Here is a 22,135-nt window from a genome sequence, read left to right on the forward strand (position 1 = left end):
AAACAAAAAAAAAAAAATGAGGATCTCTGACTTTGGGGCCAACCTGGTCTACATAGTTCCAGGACAGCCACGACTAAATGGAGAGACCCTGTCTTAAAACCAAAAAACAAAGTGGTTGGTTATATTTGTTTGTTCTCTTTCTCCAAGAATAATGATCTTTAGTTAATTATACTTAGTATTAATAAGATAATAGGTTAATAAGCTCTTGAGAGAATATATGCCCTACACATTGACTACATAGGAAATTCTAGGCTAGTATGATATCTTGGGATTTTTATTACTGTGATAAAGCAACATGGCCAAAGTTAACTTGGGGAAGGAGTTTGCTTTGTTTTACTTTTCTAGGTAACAATTCATCAGTGAGGGAAGATGGCAGGAACTGTTATCAGGCCATAGAGCAGTTCTCACCCTTCCTAATGCTGTGATCCTTTAATACAGTGCCACATGTTGTGACCCCCAACCATAAAATTATTGTGTTGCTACTTCTTTTTTTTTTTTTTTTTTTTTTTTTTTTTTGGTTTTTCGAGACAGGGTTTCTCTGTGGTTGTGGAGCCTGTCCTGGAACTAGCTCTTGTAGACCAGGCTGGTCTCGAACTCACAGAGATCAATTTTGTTGCTGTTATGAATCATAATGTAAATAGATGACATGCGACCCACAGGTTGGCGACCCACAGGTCCGCCAATTTGCTCTCCTGGCTTCCTCAGCCTGCTTTGTTACACCGTCCAGGACCACCTGCCCACAGTAAGCCGGTCCTCCCTCATCAGCCATCAATCAAGAAAATACACCACACGGGCCAATTTAGTGGGCATTTTCTCAACTGAGATTCTCTTCCCAAATGACTTTGTTTATGCCACTTTGACATAAAAGCGGCTGGCACACGCAGGAGGCATGTATATCTTGATTCTGGTCTGGAGAAATGGCTTAGTGGCTAAGAGTGCGCATGTTCTTGCAAGGATGGAGTTCGCGTCTAAGTCCCCATATTTGGTGGCTCACAACATTCTCTAAGTCCAGCTCTGGCCTAGTTGGACATCTGCTACATTCGTGCACAACAGCACACACACACACACACACGTAATTCACAATGAACGCCTTTAATAGTTGTCTTTAACTTAGTATGTACAGTCACTTTTTGTAGAGTAACCATCTCATACTCAAGAAAGCAAATGATATGGCTGCCGTTTGTTAACAGATTAAAGAGGACTAGGGATTTGAACTCTTGAGACTCGAATTCTAGCTCAGGAGTGCCAGCCGATCTTGCGTGTAATTTTAAACCTTGTTAGAACAACTATGTCATAGCCCTTAACGACTTACTAGTAATTTAACCAAGAGGAATAGGTAAACTGGTGTGCAGACTGAGCATTTCACATCTCCCTAGGTAGTTGAGACACCGTTAGACAAAAAACTACAGTCAAGATGGCGCTGCCAGGCTCTCCAGGCCTTGTCACCAACTTTTCTGTAGTTCCCAGGTTAGGCGAGCGCGTTGCGCATGCGTAAACATCCGGCGTCCTTACCGTGCGCGCGCAGCGCCGCGCCTCCCCCGCCCCTCGTTGCTGCCGCTGCTACTGCAGCTGCTGTTGACTGACGGCCCGCGCCCGCGCTTCAGGTGAGTGAGCGCCTCCACCACAGCGGGCGGAGGGCGCGCGGCGCGGTACACCCGCTTCTCGCTCCCCTGGCCGCTGCGGGCCGTTGGCCGCACGGCAGGCCCCGGGTCCTCGCGGTCGGCCTACTCCGAGCCCCCGGCGCCTTGCACGTTCAGCCCGGCCTCCCGCGCCCCTGCCGGCACCTAGCCCGCGGGGAACTGTGGTCCCTTGCTGGGGTCGAGCCACCCTCCGGAGGCCTGCAGCCTCTGTCGCAGGGACCCTCTGGGGGCGTCATCGTCTTCCCGGCTCCCAGAGCGCAGCTCGGAGCTCCTGGATCTGAGCATCCACCTACCCCGCTGCCCCTCACAGCCCAGAGAGTTTTGACAGGGGCCTTGGCTCGCTTTCAGTGGGTTTCGTCGCAAGGCCACAGAGGTCTCCCTCTCTCCCGGGACCCCACGACCCTGGTTTGCATAAAGCCCACTTTGTAGTCAAGGAAACTGAGGCACTGAGAGGTGAAATACCGTGTCCAAGGTCATGGGACTGACAAGTGACACGGCCAGCTCTCCAACTCAGGCTTCGGGGCTTTCACAGCCAGGGCTGGTGGAATTTGATCTCCTATCTTTAAATTTTTTGGAAATACTCTTGTCATTTCTAGAGTTGCTTTTAGAAGTGGGCTATGAATCGAGTTATCTTCTTGTCAGTACGGTGAAGCGCTATTGTGATAACAATTGCGATGTTAATATGAGCTGGCTCGCTCCCAAATACTCGCTTTGTGCCAGTATCTTGCTAAGCGTTTTATTAAGATCGTTCACCTTTGTACCTCACTGCTTTCCCATCCAATGCTTTACCCCCTTCTTTTCCTTGAAGCTTTTTTTTCCCTCCCTGCAGAGCTCTCCTCCTTGTCACTGGTAGACTTGAGTCTTGGCTTAAGCAGGGAGGCTCTCCCCTGGTGGCTCCCTGACAGAACACAGGAAGCTTTGCCTGCATCCCCACCTGCCAGCCCCCAAGGTATAATTAGCCTTCCTTTTCTAGCTGCTAGGACTAGGCTAGCTGGACTGGCTGGACTTGGGGAGGTGACAGAGCAGATTTAGCCAGTACTCACCGCCTTTGGGGACTTTTTGGCTCTGCTCCAGAGCTGTTCTTGAACATTTTCAGGCTTTAAGATAAAAAGGGAAAGCGTTGACAGGGGTGGTGTGGAATCTGAGACACCTCCTTTGATTTGAGTCCCAAATGAGCAACTATAAAAATGTGTTGATTTTTGCCCCCAAAATAACTAGCTCAAACTGCCCTTTTCTTCCTTAGCAAATCTTCCTCACGCTTCAAAGGCTCCAAAAAACTTTTCACCTTCCTTGGAAAGCCTTCCCTGCTTAATTTTCCCAACTAGAATTAAAAAATGCACCACAGGCTGCAGGCGTGTGTCTTACTTTCAGGCCTGTTCTCCCCTCGAGGTCAGACACCATGTTTGCACCCCTAGATGGCAGGCTCCTAGTAGTCCCTTGGTAAATACTGAAGTCCCCCTGCTCCTGGTTCTTACTCCAAGGGTGATGTACTCTTGCTGTCCTTCTGTTAGTCCTCCTGTCCTTCAGTTTCTCTTTGCTGTTCCTCCCTTTAGATTTATCTTCTGATTATCCCCACGTGTCCTTAGTTTACCCTTTTGTTTTTAAAATTTTGCAGATAATGGTCTTGCATCTAGATGTCTTCCCCACAGTGGAGCTGATTTGTGCTTCTTTAGCCAACAGGGAAGTTCTTATTTTATGACAGTAGGAGAGTACCGAGGCTTATGACATTTTAGTCTGTACTAAAGTCCATGTGAGATGCATTTTTTCATTCTTTTGCTTTGTGTGGCTTATTACCCTAGGTGACATCAGCATGGTTATAGTTTTCATTGTAAATCAATACATGGTATTTATAATAAAAATTAATAATATTCACAAGACCCCTTTGGGGACAGCAGATATGCACAGAGGTTTTCTTCATAAATGAAGCTGCTGCTGCTTTTGTTTGGTTTGGTTTTTGAATTTATTTATTTGTGCCTATGCCTGTATTAGATCACATGTGCTCCGCAGCATGCACATGGGGGTTAGAGGACAATTTTGGAGAGTCAGTTCTTCTACTCTGCGGGTCCTGGAGTTTGAAATCAGGTCATCAGGACTGGGGGAAAGGGCCTTTAACAGCTGAGCCATTTTGCTAGCCCGATCATTTTATTTTATTTTTTTACAGTGCCTCATTTCATAGGCCCCTCTAGCCTCAAACTCATGATCTTTTGACTTCAGCTTCTGGAATACTGGGATTTCAGACACATGCCATCACACTTGACTTAATAAAGTTCTTTTCAAGTTTATTTATGGGGGGGCTTGCTTGCTATGCTGTGCATGTGGAAGTCAGAGGACATCTTTGCAGAGTGAGTTCTAGCCACTCACTTTTATATGGGTTTCAGGGATTGAATTCAAGGTGCCAAGCAAGCATCTTTAGCTACCGAAAGACTCTAATCAAACTTCTTAATTAATTATTTGAAATGATTTCCTGATTTTACAGCGAATATTATTGTGTATAAGGTATGGTAATGGCTATTGTGGAAGATTCAGAACTAAATAAACCATGATTCCCTTTCAAGCAGTTTTCTAGCTGACTAGGGAACACTATTTAACTGTGACATACCTAAAAGTTGCCACATTAGATTATAAGCAAAGCAATATGAGAATATAATGAACTGATAGTCCGATGTGAGAATTGTTCATTTTTCTGAGATAGGGTCTCTTGTATCCCGGTCTGGTCTTAACTCCTGATCCTCCTGTCTCTGTCTAAGTGCTGGGCTTCCGGCATGTGCCACCACACCCAGTTTCGAAAATACCATAAAATTATATTCAGTCTGCAAACAGGCATTGGTCTTCCCTTCTCACTTGCTAGACAGTTTCCTGAGAACTGAATTTGTCCAAGGTTAGAGAACAGTCCAGGCTCTCTATTCATTAAGGATTTGCCGGGACTGAGGGGCTAAGTCGGTGGTAGAGAACATGACGAGTGCGTGTGAGGCCTTGGAAATCATTCCCAGAACCTTTAAAAAAAAAAAATTGACATTAACCAGCAGCTCTTAAAATTCCAGGTCTGTGCTTTGCTCAAGGAGTAGAGGAGATAAATGCATTCGTGGCTGTAGGGAGAAGATAAATGTTCCCGACCCCTGAGGACAGTGTATAGATATTGTTCAAGCGTACAGTAGAGGGATTGGGTGTGGTGTGGACTTCGGGGAAGAGACCGGAGGAGTAGTATGCACAACAGCAGTGAGAGCACTTCTATTCTAGGGAGGAATTAGGGTTTTCAGAGCTTGACAGATTGATAGTGTCAGAACTGAAAGGTCAAGGAAAGCATTTTGAAAGTCTGGGTGATAAAACTGAGACAAGGTAACAGTGTCTGCCTTGGTTAAAGGGGGATGTAACAAAACCAAAAAACCTGGCTTGGTTGTATTAGAACCACGGTTCTCTTTTTTTAAAAAAATTTATTTAGTTAACATTTTTTTCATTTAGTTCACATACTGACTTCAATTTTCCTTCCCTCCTCTCCTCCCATTCCCTTCCCCTGCAATGCCATCTACACCCCTCCCTATCTACTTCTCCATTAAGAAAGGGGCAGAGCCAGGCAGTGGTGGCACCGCATTTAATCCCAGCACTCGGGAGGCAGAGATAGGCCAGATCTCTGTGAGTTAAAGTACAACCTGGTCTACAGAGTGAGTTCTTGAACAGATTCCATAGCTACACAGAGAAATCCTGTCACGAAAAAACAATGGGGAAAGGGGCAGGCCTGCCATGGCTTGAATAAAGCCTGGCACATCAAGTTGACACAGGGCAGAGCTCCTCCCTCTGCATCAAGGCTGAGTGAGGTAACTGGCATGCAGGCAAATGGATGGATCTAGAAAAAAATCATTCTGAGTGAGGTCACCCAGACCTGGAAAGACAAACATGATATGTACTAACTCAGAACCGTAGTTCTTAACCTCTACTGTGCATCAGTCAACTAGACAGCTATTAGCACATTGCTTCCCTTGCTTCCAGAGTTTGGGATTCAGTAGGTCTTAACGGGCCTGAGAACTGGCAGTTCTTACACATTCCCAGACCATGTTGATTCTCCTAGTCTGAGGACCACACTTTGAAAACCACTAGATAAGAATGTTAAAAAGCTAGTCAGCAAATGTCAAAGAACTTGTTCCAGAGAGGGGGAGGAGAGAGAGAGACAGAGACAGAGAGAGACTGACTGTGTGTTACTGGCATAGGTCAGTTCTGAAAAAATACATGTAACACCATAATAGTCACTTCAAGAAATGGGATGTAGGCACCTGGGGAATTGAGACTTGAAATGTATACCTTTGTATGTTATTTTTTTTAAATATTATTTATTATGTATACAATATTCTGTCTGTGTGTATGCCATCAGGCCAGAAGAGGGCACCAGACCTCATTACAGATGGTTGTGAGCCACCATGTGGTTGCTGGGATTTGAACTCAGGACCTTTGGAAGAGCAGGCAATGCTCTTAACCTCTGAGCCATCTCTCCAGCCCCTTTGTATGTTATTTTTGCATTGTACATGTATTGCTTTTGTATTTTAAAAAGGAAAGAAAATGAGACCTTGAAGATTCATATTAAAATATTTATGGATTTTTTTAAAAAGCTCAATAAAGCGATCTAGTCATACAACAAACATTTTTAGCACCTGCTTTATGGCAGATGCTGGTAGCTTCTGGAAATACAAATTGTTTGCTAAAGCTTGGAGTCTGGTGATAGGGCTCTGTAACCACTCCATTTAGTATCGTATGTGAGCTCCCTGGGAGCAGGGGTCAGGGCCTAGCTGATAATAGACACCTGATAAATGATGAATGCGTGATCAAATCCAGGCAAGAAATGAGGATGATAGGAAAGAAAAGACCAAATGAAGGTTTGTTTTGTTTTTGTTTGTTGTTTGCTGGGTTGCAGAAGTGGGGGGTAGGGTGTGTATATGTGGGGGGGGGGTGATAAGCCTATTAAGCAATATGAAAGGAACAGTATCAGGAAGGGCTCCAGGAGGTAAAAGCAGGAGGATCAAGAGTTGAAGGTATTCTTGGCTACATAGCAAGTTTGAGGCCAACCTGGGCTACAGGAGACCATCTCAGAAAGGTGTGCCAGGGAGGGGAGGGGCCCTCTGAAGATTAATAATGCAAAGATTAATAATACTGCAGGTTTAATTCTGAAAAGATGTTGTCTATTCTGAGAAATTCCCTTTCCCCTCAAGAGGCTGCTTGAGAACAACACACAAAAACCTGCCAAGATTGAGAACACATATTTATAGGTTTCAGGGTTTACTTTGGTAGATGAAAAAAAACCTTAGTTATAGTGCTAACTGTTGTATTTATAACAATAACCTATTATTTTGTCATTACTTTCCTCGTATTTATTCACATTAACTGTATATGGAGGACATTTTAAATAGAAAAATGAATTGCTTTGAACTGGGTATGTATCTCAGTAGTAGAGCCCATGCTTAGTATACCCCAGGCTCTAGGTTTGATCCCCAGTCTCCCTCCCCTAGAATGGTATTCTCTTTAAAAAAAAATAAAAAATCCTGTTTTTTGTATAATTAGCCCAGCTTGACATATTATCAGTCCTAAGTAAATATTTGTTATCTCAGTAGTACAGCCCATGCTTAGTATACGCCAGGCTCTAGGTTTGATCCCTAGTCTCCTTCCCCTAGAATGGTATTCTCTTTTACAAAAAAAATCCTATGTTTTGTATAATTAGCCCATCTTAACATATTATCAGCCCTAAGTAAATATTGTTGTTGCTGGCTATAGAAGTGCACAGCGAAGGAAATGTGCCTTCTTTGCACTCTGAGTTGCATTCCATATAAACTTAATTATGGTATTGAGCATGCTATGCTATTAAACCTAATGTGGGGTCATGTAGTGTAGAGCTGTTAGTCTCCCTGGCTATGTATAGGGGCTACATTTTGTCTTTCCCAGAGACTTAATATAGTAAATTAAGATTAGTTGCCTGGGGCCAACAAACTGGCTTAGTGGGTAAAAGCTCTTGCTGCAAAACTGAGTTTGGTCCCTGGATCCCATAGGAGAAACTGACTCCACAAAGTTGTCTTCTGACCTCCATGTGCTTGCTGTCTCCACAACATCATAGATGCATTCACATTCATAAATATTTTAAATACATTAATTTCCTAAGTATAGAGGTGGCTTCCACCAAGCTTTGACTATGTTATTTTATCAACTAATGTCCATAGTCTACAGTCTGAGTTTTTCAGTTGGTCAGGATTCAATTCCAAATACAGCATTCTTTATACTTTATCTCTTGACTCATTAAAACTTTTTGTTATATATTGTAACTTTGGAGTCTGTCCTGGGACTCACTATGTAGACCAGGCTGGCCTCAAATTCTCAGAGATCCACCTGCCTCTGCCTCCTGGATGCTGGGATTAAAAGTATGCATCAACACAACCTGGTTTTATGTAGTATCTTTAAGGAAGATGTTGTTTTCACTTTTAGGGAAATAGCTGTCATCTGGGGTACTATCAGTGTGATGGTTTACAAACTTATAAACCAAATAAATTAGGATAAGGAAATTATATGTAGATCATAAACGTATTATGAAATTGCATCCCAATTCTAGTTGCAATTTAAGATTTGAAATCATATCAACTTCCCATTATTTCATAATTGTGATTTTTTTTGAGAAATAGCATTTGTTTCATGAAACAGTTTATTGGAAATAACAGTTTTGTTGGTTTATCCTTACAGTGCTTCTACATTTCTAATTATTTATTTTTATTTTATGTGCATTGGTGTGTATTGTCTGTGTGAGGGTGTTGGGTTCTCTCAAACTGGAGTTACAGACGTTTGTGAGCTGCATTATGGGTGCTGGAAATTGAACCAGGGTCCTCTGGAAGAGCTGTCAGTGCTCTTAACCGCTGAGCCATCTCTCCAGTCCCATGCTTCTACATTTTTATACCTAAGGTTTCAGTTTGTGGTTAAAAAGTGAATGAGCCTCATGGTAAAACTCAGTGGTAGAGTCCTTGTTTAATATGCATGAGGACCCAGTTTCAGAAAAGAAAGAGAAGAAAATGAATGCTTTCTTAAAATGATGAGAATTTAGCAGCAAGTCCATTGTGCATTAATCTTTAAAGCTTGACAGAGACAAGAAGAAGATTAGTTTATTGTCTCTTCCTGAAGTTGAGAAGCTCGGGGTGGGGGTGGAGGCAGAACTCCTCCCAACAGCCTTGGAAGATGCTGCTGTGTTGAGATGGAGATGTGTTGACCATAACATAACTTGGGTCCTTAGACCTCCCACAAGTAGATTACTTTTCCAGTAACCTCAGGTGGGTGTTTGTCTATTCCTTGTAATAATAGTCAAAGTTTGTATATTGGTTTTCTGTTTTCAAAATTTGCTGATCATTAAATTCCTAATAGGCTTTAGAAATGTCTTATTTTTCTATTGCTGTGATAAGACACCATGAGCAAGGCAAGTTATATACGAAAGAGTTAACTTGGGGCTTATAGTTTCAGAGGGTTAAAATCCATGACCATCATGGCGGGAGCATGGCAGCAGTCAGGCAGGCATGATGCTCATATCTCCTCTCAGCAGATGAGAGCTCATATTTTGAGTCACAACCAGGAGAGGAGGCAGGATGAGCTAACTGGGAATGTTGTGGGTCTTTGAAACCTCTAAGCTCCAATGACAAACCCCCTTATCCTTCCCAAACAGTTCCACCAACTGGGGACCAAGTGTTCAAATATATGAGCCAATGGTGGCCATTTTCATTCAATCCACCACAGAAACCAAACCTAAAAAAAAAATAAAGAATTAATGAGCAATTGGCACCAAACAGAAAAAAAAAAAAACATTGTTAATAGAGACTTGTCCAAGATCTGGATGCGGAATGCTAGCATTCAAATCCTTGCTCTACTGGCTTGCCAACTGTGTGGCTTTTGGCAAATTACAAAACCACACTGTGCCTCAGTTTCTTCATCTGTAAATGGATAGGACTACACTGCCTAGCTTATAAGTGTTGGAACATAACATGAAATAATGAATGGATAAAATGCTTATCCTGGTACCTGACACAGGGTAAGCACTAGGTAACCGTGGCAGGTATGAACATGACGTCTGCTGTTAGGGCTCCTGTTTGTCACTTACCCCATTCAGACTGTAGAAAGGAACACATTGTTTTCAGAGATTCTGCTTTCAGCTGGTAAGAACCCGGAGCTCTTCCAAGCTCTGTACCAGGGCCTTGCCAGCAGTAGCCTCCCTAGTGTCTTGAACTGCGTCCTTCAGAGTGGAAGGCAGAAGGGTATGCTTCTGGTGCTAGAGTTGCTTTAGATAAGCTCCATGTTAGAAAACTCTTGGTTGGTTGGGAGTCTGTAATTAACAAGATCTCTCTATGGGGATTGCTTTGTTCTAGCCCTTATCTGTCCGAAAACCCTGGAATGAATAAAATGAACACAGGGATTTGCAGTTTGGCAGTCTCTGCAAATCTATTTACCACCTGCTGCCAGAACCCCAGGATGACTTAGCAAAAGGGGGGTGGTCTGTTGTCAAGGGTGTGGCTGTCCCTTATCCATGGCCGAGGAGAATCAAGGGTGTTTCCTGTTAGAATGAAGATCTATGAGTATACCTCAGCAGCCGCATTTGACCCTCACTCCCCTCCTTTGCTTTTGTAGCAAGGAAGGTAGCTTCTGGAACTATTTCTTTCTGTAAAGAGATATCCAGAGTTTCATTTGTGCAGGGAAAAGTCTGTGAGCTAGATTTTAAAAGGTCTATTTGTTCCATGGATAGACCTTTTAAAATCTAGCTTTGGTTTGTTTATTTGTCTTCCCAGGCTGTCTCTTGAGATCCTTTGCTTTATAAAGGGCCCCTAGGGAACAGCGGTGAAACCAACATCCATTACCCTAGATGCTTGGGAGGATGCTTAAGTCAATGGTTTTATGATTAGATTAATTCAGGCTTTAAGCCTGACAGAGCTTAAGAGCCAAGTCATCACATAATTGTGTTTCTTATAGATGGAAGTGTGGAATGTAGCCCAGTGTCCTGGAATAGCTTCCAGAATCTGGGCTTGGTGTCCAAACAGTGGTCTCAGCCCCATTGGTGTGTGGATCTAGTCAAATGGTCTTAGCCCCATTGGTGTGTGGATTTAGTCAAATCACTTAAATTTTCTGTCTCTTCTTTATTGAAGAAAAGGGACACTGATGGAGACCAGTGCTTCTTAGCCTTAGTTGTATTTAAGAACTACCCACGGACCTTTAAAAACAACGCCCAAGTCCTGCCCCAACCAGCTAAAATGGTCTTTAGGATTGAGGTCTTGTATTGATATTCTTTAAAGCTCCAAGGTCCAGGTGTAGCTAAGAAAACTGTGGACAAGATGATCAAGGATTTTGTTGCTTTTAATTTAAATGTTTTAGTTTATGAGAATTTCATACCCAAGTACTATATTTACATAACATCCTCCCTCTTTTCCCTCCAGTTCCTCCTGTGTCTTCCCCCAACTCCTTCTCAAATTTGTGGTCTCTTCTATTATTAAATATATATAAATACACAAAACAAAAACCTAGTTGGTCTATTTAGTGTTGTTCATATGTATATGGGTTTGGGCTGACCATTTTAGATTGAATAACTTATCAGGGAGTTTGTTCCTGGAGAAAATTGATTGTCCCTCTCTCAGCTCTTCATCTAGTGTGGGCCTTGTGAGATCCCCCCCCCCCGTCTACATTAACATGTCAACTGGTGTTGTCGTTATACAGGTCTTGTTTAGGCAACCATATTATTGAGTGAGACTTCATGGGCACACCTTTCCTGTCTAGAAGATACTACCTAGCATCAGGGATCCTGGTTGTCTGACTCTTTCTTAGTCTTTCTGCCACCTCTTTGGTAATGTTCCTTGAGTCTTAGGTATAGAAGTTGCACTGTAGATGTATTGATTGGAGCTGAGCATCATACAGTGAGTTGTTCTCTGCATTTTGTCCAGTTGTGAATTTATTTATTTGGTTTTGTTGGTTTTCTGAGACAGAGTTTCACAGAATAGACCATGGTATCCTTGAACTTAGAGTCACCTGCCCCTGTTGGGATTAAAGGCGTGTGTCACTACACCCACCAGATTTCCTTTGTTCCCTTACTTTCCTTAAAATAATGTATTTGGGGAACTGAAGAGATCGCTCAGTGGTTAATCAATTGCACCTGCTGCTCTTGCAGAGGACCTGAATTGCATTCCCTGAACCCACACCAGGCAGCTCACAACTGCCTGGAACTCAGTTGTTGGAGATCCACTGTTCTCCACAGGAACCTGCAAGTACATGGGCATACCAACACATACATACACATAAATAAAAGTAAAATGTTGAAAAAATAAAACAACTTCCTTTTTAACTTTTTATTTAAAAATAAAAATGTTTATTTTATTATGTGTTTGAGTGTTTTGTTTGCATGTATGTATGTGTCAGAAGAGTGCTGGATTTATTGGAACTGGAGTTAGGGACCACTGTAAGCTGCTGTGCAGATACTGGGAATTAAACCAGGGTCCTATGGAGGAGCAGCCAGTGCTCTTAACCATTAAGTCTAATAGATGTAGATTTCTATAACAGTTTCCATCTTTTTTGTCTGATGCAAAAGAAACTTCTTTGATAAGGGCTGAGAACTGTACTTACCTATATTTTTTGACTGGGAAGTTGAGGCCATTAATATATAAAGTTATTATTGAAAGGTGTATGTTATTTCTGTTACGCTGTTATTGTTTGGTTTGCTGGGTTTTTGCTGTTTCTTTTCCTGGTCTTGTATTACAGTGATCATAGCTTCATTTGTTTTCTTCCTATGGGCTTTTGGCTATGCTTATTTCTCTCTTCAGTCTGAAGTATTGCTTCTGGTATTCTCTGTAGAGCTGGTGTGGCAGACATGAATTCTTTTACACTGTTTGTATTGTGGAAAGTTTTCTTTTTCTTTCAACTACAGCAGCTAGATTTTCTGGGCGCAGTTATCTAGGCTGGCATCTGTGGTCTTTTAGAATTTAAAGCACATTGCTTCAGGCTCTTTTGGCTTTTAAAGCCCCTACTGAGAAATCAGCTGTTATTCTAGTGGGTTTGCTTTCATATGTAACTTGTGATTTTTCTCTTGTAGCTTTCAATACTTTTTCTTTGTTCTGTATATTTAGTGTTTTAACTATAATATGCTGTGGGAATTTCTTTTCTACTCCTGTCTATGGTGTTGGCTTCTTATATGTCTTCCTTTCTTAGGGGACGTTTTCCTCTCTGATCCTGTTGAAGAACTGGTCTATTCCATTGACCTGAGAGTCTTTTCCTTCTTCTATGCCTATAATCCAAATATTTGGTCTTTTCATAGTGTTGAAAAGTTCCTGCATGTTTCTGCCATGTTTTGTTTTGTTTTCATATTATTTGTTTGAATGGTCTAATTCATCTACTTTATCTCAATAAAATGGAACTAAAAAACTCAATAATCCAATTAGAAAACTCAGAGGTTCATTATGTGATTGTGGCTAGTTTGGAACTCACTATATAGAAAAAGCTGGTGTCAAACTGACTTCAAGTGGTCTTTCAAATGGTGAGATTAAAGGCTTGTCCACATCTGGCAAAGATGACCAAGTTTCAAACAATTGATAAAGCTAAGCTTCTGTATCATTCTTCTTAGAAACCATCAGTGTTGTCTATACAATATAAAGTGGTCTGTGTCTCTTGGTTCTCACTCAGTTTCCTTTACAACTTGTCTGCTTTCAAAGCTATGTTATTGTATTATGTGGTACACTTTTTTTCTTGCCTTGAGTGTCCTCACTTGGAATGCTCCTGCACTCCAATTATTCAAGCACATCCTGTCAGAGCTATCATCCTCACGTCCTTTGGGAATCTCTTGGCCATCCTAGCCCTTCGTTATCTCACATGTGCACTGGGGAAGCTTGTTTTAGCTCTGAAGCTATGCTCGAAACACTAGATGTGGGGCACGATAACCTAAGTGACTCCCTTTCTTCTTGGTAAGATGGTGAAACTTGCATACTATTAAACATGTATGTTATTTCTTGTGTCGTCGATACTCATTATATGTTGTAAGTTAATTGATGGATAGATCTTTTCTAGCTATCATCTTCGGTCCAATAGGAGCTCTTAGCTCTTGACAAAGTGGAGCATTTTCCAGCAGATCTCTGCCCTCTCATCCCGTCTTTAAGGTGGTCTCCCTTCCTAAAACTTTTTTTTTTTTAATTCTGTCATCCCCACACATAGAATCGTTTGTTCATTCAGACAAGGTCTCTCTATGTAGTCCTAACTGTCCTAGAGCTTGCTATGTAGACCAGGCTGACCTCCAACTCAGAGATCTGTCTGCCTCTGCTTCAAGTACTGGGATTAAAGGTGTGCACCACATTTATATGTACTTGAAAGTACAGATTACTTCATGAAACTTTCTCAGTAATCACAACCTGTATTGATTATCCTTTGTCTTAAACCTGTGTAACTTAGGGTATCTTTTTTTCTTTCCTTTTCTTTTCTTTTTTTCTTTCCTTCTTTCTTTTTCTTTTTGGATTTTCAAGACAGGGTTTCTCTGTGGTTTTGGAGCCTGTCCTAGAACTAGCTTTTGTAGACCAGGCTGGCCTCGAACTCACAGAGATCCTCCTGCCTCTGCCTCCTGAGTGCTGGGATTAAAGGTGTGCACCACGACCACCTGGGCTTTCTTTCTTTCTTTTTATTTTTGTTTTTGTTTTTCAAGGTAGGGTTTCTCTGTGTAGCCCTGGCTGTCCTGGAACTCCATCTGTAGACCAGGCTAGCCCCAAACTCAGAGATTTGTCTGCCTTCATCTCCTAAATGCTGGGATTAAAGGTGTGTGCTGCCATCACCCAGCTAGGGTAGTTTTCTTAACTGATGAATATGCTCTACAGAGGTTATTTGGCATTGAATGGAGGCAGTTTTGCTTGGTAAAGCTATTGGAGGATAGTGCTATTGCCATCTAGTTGTAAATGTCTGGGATATTACTAAATAAACATGGTAGTGCATAGAGTACATCTCCCAACACTGTCTTTGTCTGTGATGATCAGTGAAGCAGTGTGTGAGACCGGGCATAGAGTCAACGTCTGCACTCGGAAAACTTGATTTTCAATTCCAGCTGAGCCATTTATTGGTGGCAGTAGTTTAGTTGATCTGTTTGTCTTCTTAAGCCTCAGTTTTTTCATCTTTGTAATAGCGACGATTCCAGTACCTTTACTTTTCACTGTGATAATCCACTGAGCTACGAGGAGAGAGAGAGAATGAATGCCTGAGTCTGCATGCTATTCCAGTGCTCTGGCCAATCCTGTGGGTGCTTCCTGCCTCTTTTAGCTACAACTGCTTCAGGACTAGCTGCAGCTGGCTCCTTCCAGTTCATTCTCCTTTCGTGTGCCTTGTGTTTGCTTCCTGCATTCTGTTCTGGTAATCTGTCTGCAATCTTGCCAAAACCAAGTGATTGACTTTGCTCCTAGAATACAAATGAGTATCTTGGTTATCAGTATGTCCAGACAGAGCCAAAATAACAAATTACCTTGGTCATGGGAGAATGCTATGAAATAAGACAGGACTTTATTTCTGCCTTTAAAAAAATATTTTTAAGCACTGAAAATTTCACAGCACAGACTCCCATGTCCCTTTGAGTCAGACCAAATGTACCTGCCTTCTTCATTGCTGAGTGACTTTTACCAAGTTCTTGATTCATACTAGGTTGCTACTTGGTTGACCTCTTAGAATTACAGTAAACTATGAAATATAAGGTGAGCCCTTACCCTGAGGAAAATATGAAGTACCTCATTTATAGAGAAGTCAGAATGTCAGTCCTGTCCAGGACCCAAAAAGATCATTCTTCCCAACTTCTTTCCTTTACAGAAAGAGAAATTGAGACCCTGACAGGAAAAATGTTTTGCCCAGTGTCACCCAACCAGTTATGAGCCTGCCTAGGTCTGAAGTACACCCCTGATGTCCTTATGGATTCTCTCGGACTGAAAATGCCCCAGGCTTCTACTTTCTGAGTGGAAAAGGCATGGCTTTTTCATCTCTGGACTTTACTTGTGATGATAGGAATGGAAGCTGGTGCCTCACACATGCTGGGTAACCACCGTGAGCTGGTTTGCTTAGACCAGTGTGCTCTGCAGAGACCTAGCAGCCTCACTGACACTCTGCAGAGCTTCTGTGCCTTTCTGGTTTCTTTTCAGAGATTTGCTGCACTAGTTAACAGCCTCAAGTCCTGGAGCTCTTTAAAGACCTTTCTTTTCTAGTGCTCACTGTGTCTCCAGGCCTTCTAGGAGCATTTTCTCTCGCTCTTCAGTTTAGAAGTAGCAGTTTCCAACTTTCCAAAAGATGAGCTACAGAGTCCTGGGCTTTTCAGAAAAGGTGGCTGAACTTCATTTTTCCTAAATTTCTTTGTTTTTGTTTCTGAGACAACATTTTTTTTTTTTTTGGTTTTTTCGAGACAGGGTTTCTCTGTAGCTTTGGTGCCTGTCCTGGAATTAGCTCTTGTAGACCAGGCTGGCCTCGAACTCCCAGAGATCCGCCTGCCTCTGCCTCCCAAGTGCTGGGATTAAAGGCGTGCGCCACCACCGCCCGGCCTGAGACAACATTTTTATATAGTCTCAGCTGATCTTAAGCTCCCAGCATCCTCCTGCTTCAGCCTCTCTAGTGCTGGTATTACAACACACCTGACTCTCCCTAGGTTTTGATGCCATTACTGTTTTCTGCAAGAAGATAAAGGCCTTTTCACTCCTCAGCTTCTTCCCTCCCTTTTCATCAATGTACAGTTTTCTTCCCTTGCTGTGTAAGCCTCTTTTCCCTGACTTCTTTGATGCTGTGTTTCTGCTTTTCCTCCTGTGCCTTTGAAGGTTTCCTTTATTTCCCAGTGGTTCTACTCTGATCACTCACTTGTCCTTCTGAAGGACCTGTGGATTCATTTCACTAAATCTCACTCTTTCTTGAACTCAGGTCTCTCTGATTCCTGACTTTAATTGAAATTTTTCATTAATGTCTTTTTTTTTTCAGTTCCTCCATCTCCATTCATTGGGTCATCATTTTTTTTTTTTTTTGTTTTTTTTTTGTTTTTTCGAGACAGGGTTTCTCTGTACCTTTAGAGCCTGTCCTGGAACTCCCTTTGTAGACCAGGCTGGCCTTGAACTCACAGAGATCCGCCTGCCTCTGCCTCCCGAGTGCTGGGATTAAAGGCGTGCGCCACCACCGCCCGGCGGGTCATCATTTTTTTATCTCCTAACTAGAAACTTTGACAGAAAGCTGTCTCTTCCATGACCTTGTTCTATTTTAAAATCAACTTTTAATTTTCATGTTATTTTATGCTTATTTTTTAGTGGTGCTGAGGTGCAGACCCTGTGTATGTCAGCCCGGTGCTCTAACACTGAGCGTTCCTAATCCATCCTTTACTCCTCACATCTGTAGTTCCAGCTGCTTGACAGACTGCTGTCTTTCAGCTGAGTTCCTAAAACTGTTCTTCCTGGTGTGTTCTCCTTCTAGTTGATCTGGCCTGTGGAGTCTTTTTAAATCCATATAGTTTATTATATAAGGAATACTGAATATATTCTTTTTGGAAGATGACAGGATGAAAATAATAGAGTCTCTGCTCCATCTCACCATCTCTAGTGAAGATGTTAGTGACGCTCCTTCAGTCTCATCTCAGGTGATCTCCAGTCCTTAGTGATGGATCATGCACGAGACTGTTATCCCTCAAAACTGAGAAAAGCCCAATAGAGTGTACATTAAAGGTTGAAGCACACTATTTTAAGAAGAAGTAGCCCTTGTTTCTAAAACTGGCTACCAAGAAATAGCTGGAATTTAATTCCTGACTTATTTCATTGTCTCTTTGCCCTTAATTAGCTACTGAAAGAGTGAGTTCTTACCCTGGTGTGATGACTCAAACCTCCATTTTCAAGGGCTCTGAGTCATTGTTGGTATGTATAGGATTACTTTAGACTTCCATCGACTTTACCTCAAGGAGTGCCACCGTGTGGGTGGAGAGGAAGGAACTGATCCAAATTTCCATAACCAGCTGGTGGGGCCTGGTATAGACATTATTATATAGTGGAGAAAGAAAAAAAGAAGTCATTTCCTTATTTCTTACACGCAGAATTTCAGAAAACTGGTCCAAGCCTAAACTTCTCATTTATAAAGTAAATGAAGTTGCCTTCCTGTGAAGATTGATGTGAGAGTTAAACATAAGATGCTTAGAGAACACTTGGCATGGAGTTGGTGCCTACTTTTGCCCCTTTCGTTTTCCTTCAGTTGAAGGTGCCTGGGTTTTATAACTCTTCTGACTTCCTCTTAAGACTAGGATGAGGTCAAACATTTGTTGCCTACTGTAGCTTATGAAGTCTTTCCCAGTCTTTTGAAAATATCAGTACCTTTTTGTGCCAGGATGGGACCTGGCAGCAGATCCCAGAGCTGCGGGCCACAGATCCCCAGGAGGGAGCCAGTCTGTGCAGCGGAGGGATCTGGAGATGGAGTTTTCCACCATGTGATCTTAGTCTTATAGATATTATAAAACTGCTCACTGGCAAAGGCTCAAGATGGCAGGAACTGAGGAAAAAAGAATGTACTAGGTCCCGTCATATATGGAAGGTAAATGCTCCTGTCTTCTTGCCAATTTCTAAATAACCCTGGAACAGCTCCAGCATTCCTTCCTTAGTCTGCCCAGCTAGGGGGACAGTCTTCTGTAGTTTATAGTGTATACTGGCACAGACATCTCATTTTCTCTTACTGTAGAAGCAGGAGATGGCCAGGCATGATGATACTTGCCTGTAGTCCCACCACTTAGAAGCAGGATGATGAGTAGTTCAAAGACAGTCTCAGGTACTTAACAAGTTTGGGAAAAGTCAGGCGGTGTTGGCGCATGCCTGTAATCCCAGCACTCGGGAGGCAGAGGCAGGCGGATCTCTGTGAGTTCGAGGCCAGCCTGGTCTAGAAGAGCTAGTTCCAGGACAGGAACCAAAAGCTACGGAGAAACCCTGTCTTGAAAAAATCCCCCCCCCCAAAAAAAAAGTTTGGGGCTAGCCTGGACTATATGAAACCCTGCCTTGGAAAATAAACAGAAAATGCAGGGGAGCAGTAAGTGGATGTCTTGGTTTTGGACCTGAGGCTCCCTGACAGACCCACTCTGTGCTTTCTTGTGAGTGAATTGAACTAGGAAATAAAGCAGGTAACATGGAAAACACAATGTCAGGAAATCACCGTTTTACATGGGAAAAAAAGAACATCATGGGAACAAATTAAAATTGGTGTTTATTTTGAGACAGGTCCTTCCTGTGAAGCCTAGGATGGTGCCAAACTTTCAGTTCTCCTTTCTCTGCCTTGCTAGTGGTGGTGAAATGTTTATCTCTAGATGGAAGACCTATACGTAAAGTATCTTTTCATTATTCTATTATTTTCACTTGGTCTGAATGATCATATAAAGTCCAAGTGAAAGGCAACCACAGATTATTGTATGATTAATAAACACAAATTGATAAAATCTCAGGCAATTTTTTTTTTCAGAGCTGGAGATTAAACCCAGGGACACATTGTGCTAGAAAAGTGGCTACACCTTCTGAGCTTTGAGTTTTTGTCTGTCCCTTGGGCTCTTATCAAGCTAGGCAGAGGCAGCAAACCTCAGCACCAGTCATGTGAGCATGGGGAACAGCAGCAGATACACTACAGTGTACTGCATTGCTAAGCTGGGATGTTTAGTAGCAGAGCGGTAGTCAATCATTTGTCTGATTTTAGTTCACAGTGGGTTTAATCAGATCTAATTCCATCATGGGTCTGAGGCCTTCTTAATTCTCACCAATTAGAAGCAATTGCTTCCACTTGGAACTCTGTCTCTTATTGTTATTTATCAATTTATAGACCATTGTCATCTCTGCTCTCGTTCTCTTCTGATCTTTCCCAGTGTTTTGCACAATAGGTCCCCACTAAGTGGTGTTGAGTATCTACATCCCAAACTTACTGAATCAACATTTTTCCTGACTTGATGGGTCCAGGGATAAGACAGAAGGAAGAAAATCTGGAGCTTTGAAGTCAATGAGAATCCTGTGCCTGCAGTATCCAGTGTTTGCAGTCCATCCATGACTGAATGGTGGGGCGAAGGAAAGCTTTCTGGCTAGCTACCTTACCTCCCTCTAGCCAGCTTCCTTTCTTTGAACTCCACAGTCTGTTCTCTCTTTACTAGTTACCTGTTGCTATATAACATGTCAATTCAAAACAAAATTATTTATAATCTTTTATAGTTTCTGTGGGCCAGGAACACAGAAACAGACTTGGCAGAGTGGTTCTGGCCAATGTCTCATGTGGTTGCTGTCAGATGTTTCTATGACTTAGACATCTAAATTCTTGACGGGAGCTTTGAGATTTATTTGCAAGATCACTCACAATGGCCAGCAGGTTGGTACTGGTGTGCTAATCTCCTCCACATGTACCTCCAGAGGTCTGTGTGTGCCCTCACAATATACTGGTTTTCTTCCTTGGCAACAGAAGCTCAACATTTGCAGAAACTATAATGCCCATGTAATCAAATTCTAAAAAGTCACATTTTATTACTTCTCTTATGTCCTTTGTTTTGGGTTTTTATGTTTCGTTTTGGGTTTTTTGTTTTTTGTGTTTCAAGACAGGGTTTCTCTGTTTAACAGCCCTAGCTGTCCTAGAACTAGCTCTTGTAGACCAGACTGGCCTTGAACTCAGAGATCTGCCTACCTCTGCCTCCCAAGTGCTGAGATTACAGGTGTGCACCATCACCGCCTGGCAGTTTTCATATTTTCTACTAGTAATGTAAGTCATTCCTGATTTATTTGAGTGGGATATAAGTAGGTGTGAATATCAAGAATCAGGGATATTGGGACTCATAGAAGGTCATCTCAGAGGTCAGTAACTATCTTCCTATCCATACTTAGATTCCTCAGAAAAAAAGTTGTTTGTTCATTGCCATTGTCATTAGTAATAGAGTCCTATTCTACATCATTAACTTTGAGTTGTTACCTTCCTTAACCCATTCTCCACATTGTTACTTCCAGAGCATAGTTTAAGGATATTGTTCTCTTACCCATCTTTAGGAACAAAGATTTATATTGAATGAGTAAAAAGGATATTTGTTGTTTCTTCATTAAAATACACTGCAGATTTAGTAACCTAAAGCAACACACCTTTGTTATCTCAAGACTTCATGGATCCTTTGTAAGGCTGCAAACAAGTTGTCAGTTTGGTTTACCTTTCAGCTGAGTCTCCACTGGGGAAGAATCTGTTTCCAGAATCATGTGGTCCTTGGCAGTATTCAGTTTCTTGTGGAGATACTGATCCTAAGGTCTTAGTTGTTTTCTGTCCTTTTTTCCCTTTTTGCTAGCTTAAGAAACCACCCTTAGCTCCCTGCCACATGGCCATATTATAACATGTCAACTGGCTCAACAAAGCTAACAGGGCAGAGTGTCTTTCAGCAAGACAGATGTTAAGATATTTTGTAATGTAACTCCTGAAAGTATTCATGTGCATTACCTTCTGTTACATTTCCCTCATTGTGTTAGTCAAAAGCAAGAAACAGATCCTACTCATACTCCGGATGAGGGAGGGGGATGGGAAGCTGTGGAAAGGGAAGAATAACATGGGCCGTTTGAAAGTCTTTCTGCCTCCCTGTGTATTTGCTGCACCCTGTGCAGTTCATGATATACATAGAGCAAATTCCAGCATCTGAATGGATAACGTTATGTTTTCAACACCAGCTTGAGAATCTGTCTTCTCTTCTTTCTCTTCTGTTTCAGAGTTACTGGTTCATTCCTGAGACATATCTACCCGAGCCATCCTCATGGATGAACTTCAGGATGTTCAACTCACAGAGATCAAACCACTTCTAAACGATAAGGTAAAGACTGTTTTACTTTAGCTAAAATATATACAGATGGTTTTCTTCTGCTATTAATATCTTATATCATCAGAATACTAAGTAGAACACTTAGCTTGATTTTTAATGGTGGGAATATTTGTAAAAACTCATTTCTTTGATGTCTCCTACTCTTTGATGTCTCCCTCACTTTTTCTTTTCTTTTCCATGGGAATATTCAGTCATTTTTTTTGAAGTTTTTCTACTTTATAGAGATCTGAAAGGGAAAAAATAATATGTCTAATTTAAGTAGAAAGTCTGAAGGTGGAAATTGATTTGGGATCCAAATGCTTTGACTTTTAGTTTCTATAAGGAGATTTTAACATGCATGGCTAGTGATAGATACAGGCTGCAATGCTCTCTCAAAAGTTTGTTGAGTCTACAATGTGACCTTTTGATCAGTATCACCATTTTCATCAGGGATAGATATCAGTAGTATATCTCATTTTTTTGGTGACAAAGGTGTTAGTTGTTTGATATAGGGTTTCTCTGTTAGCCCTGGCTGTCCTGGAACTCACTGTATGGGCTAGGTTGGCCTCAAACTCAGAGATCTGCGGCACACCACGCCCATCTGCGCTCCATGCGCTACCATACAGTTCGTGAACCGGGCAAGGGGCTGGAGATTGAAACACACAAAGACTCACAGACAGAGAGAGACACAGGTCATCCTTGCACAGGA

General features: G+C 42.0%; 1 protein-coding gene across 4 annotated transcripts in view; it reads left to right on the plus strand.

The window, feature by feature from the left end:
* Positions 1-1,499: 1,499 nt before the first annotated feature.
* Positions 1,500-22,135, plus strand: part of Ndrg3 (NDRG family member 3) — a 68,169-nt gene continuing 47,533 nt past the window's right edge. For all 4 annotated transcript variants that reach the window (XM_057780804.1, XM_057780806.1, XM_057780805.1 and 1 more), the window contains exons 1-2: positions 1,500-1,604; positions 21,338-21,438. In XM_057780804.1, coding sequence (XP_057636787.1) covers positions 21,382-21,438 — 57 coding nt within the window. In that variant the 5' untranslated portion in view covers positions 1,500-1,604; positions 21,338-21,381. The remainder of the gene's footprint in view (positions 1,605-21,337; positions 21,439-22,135) is intronic.

This window comes from Chionomys nivalis, chromosome 9, assembly GCF_950005125.1.
Source record: "Chionomys nivalis chromosome 9, mChiNiv1.1, whole genome shotgun sequence".
NCBI classification, from domain to species: domain Eukaryota; kingdom Metazoa; phylum Chordata; class Mammalia; order Rodentia; family Cricetidae; genus Chionomys; species Chionomys nivalis.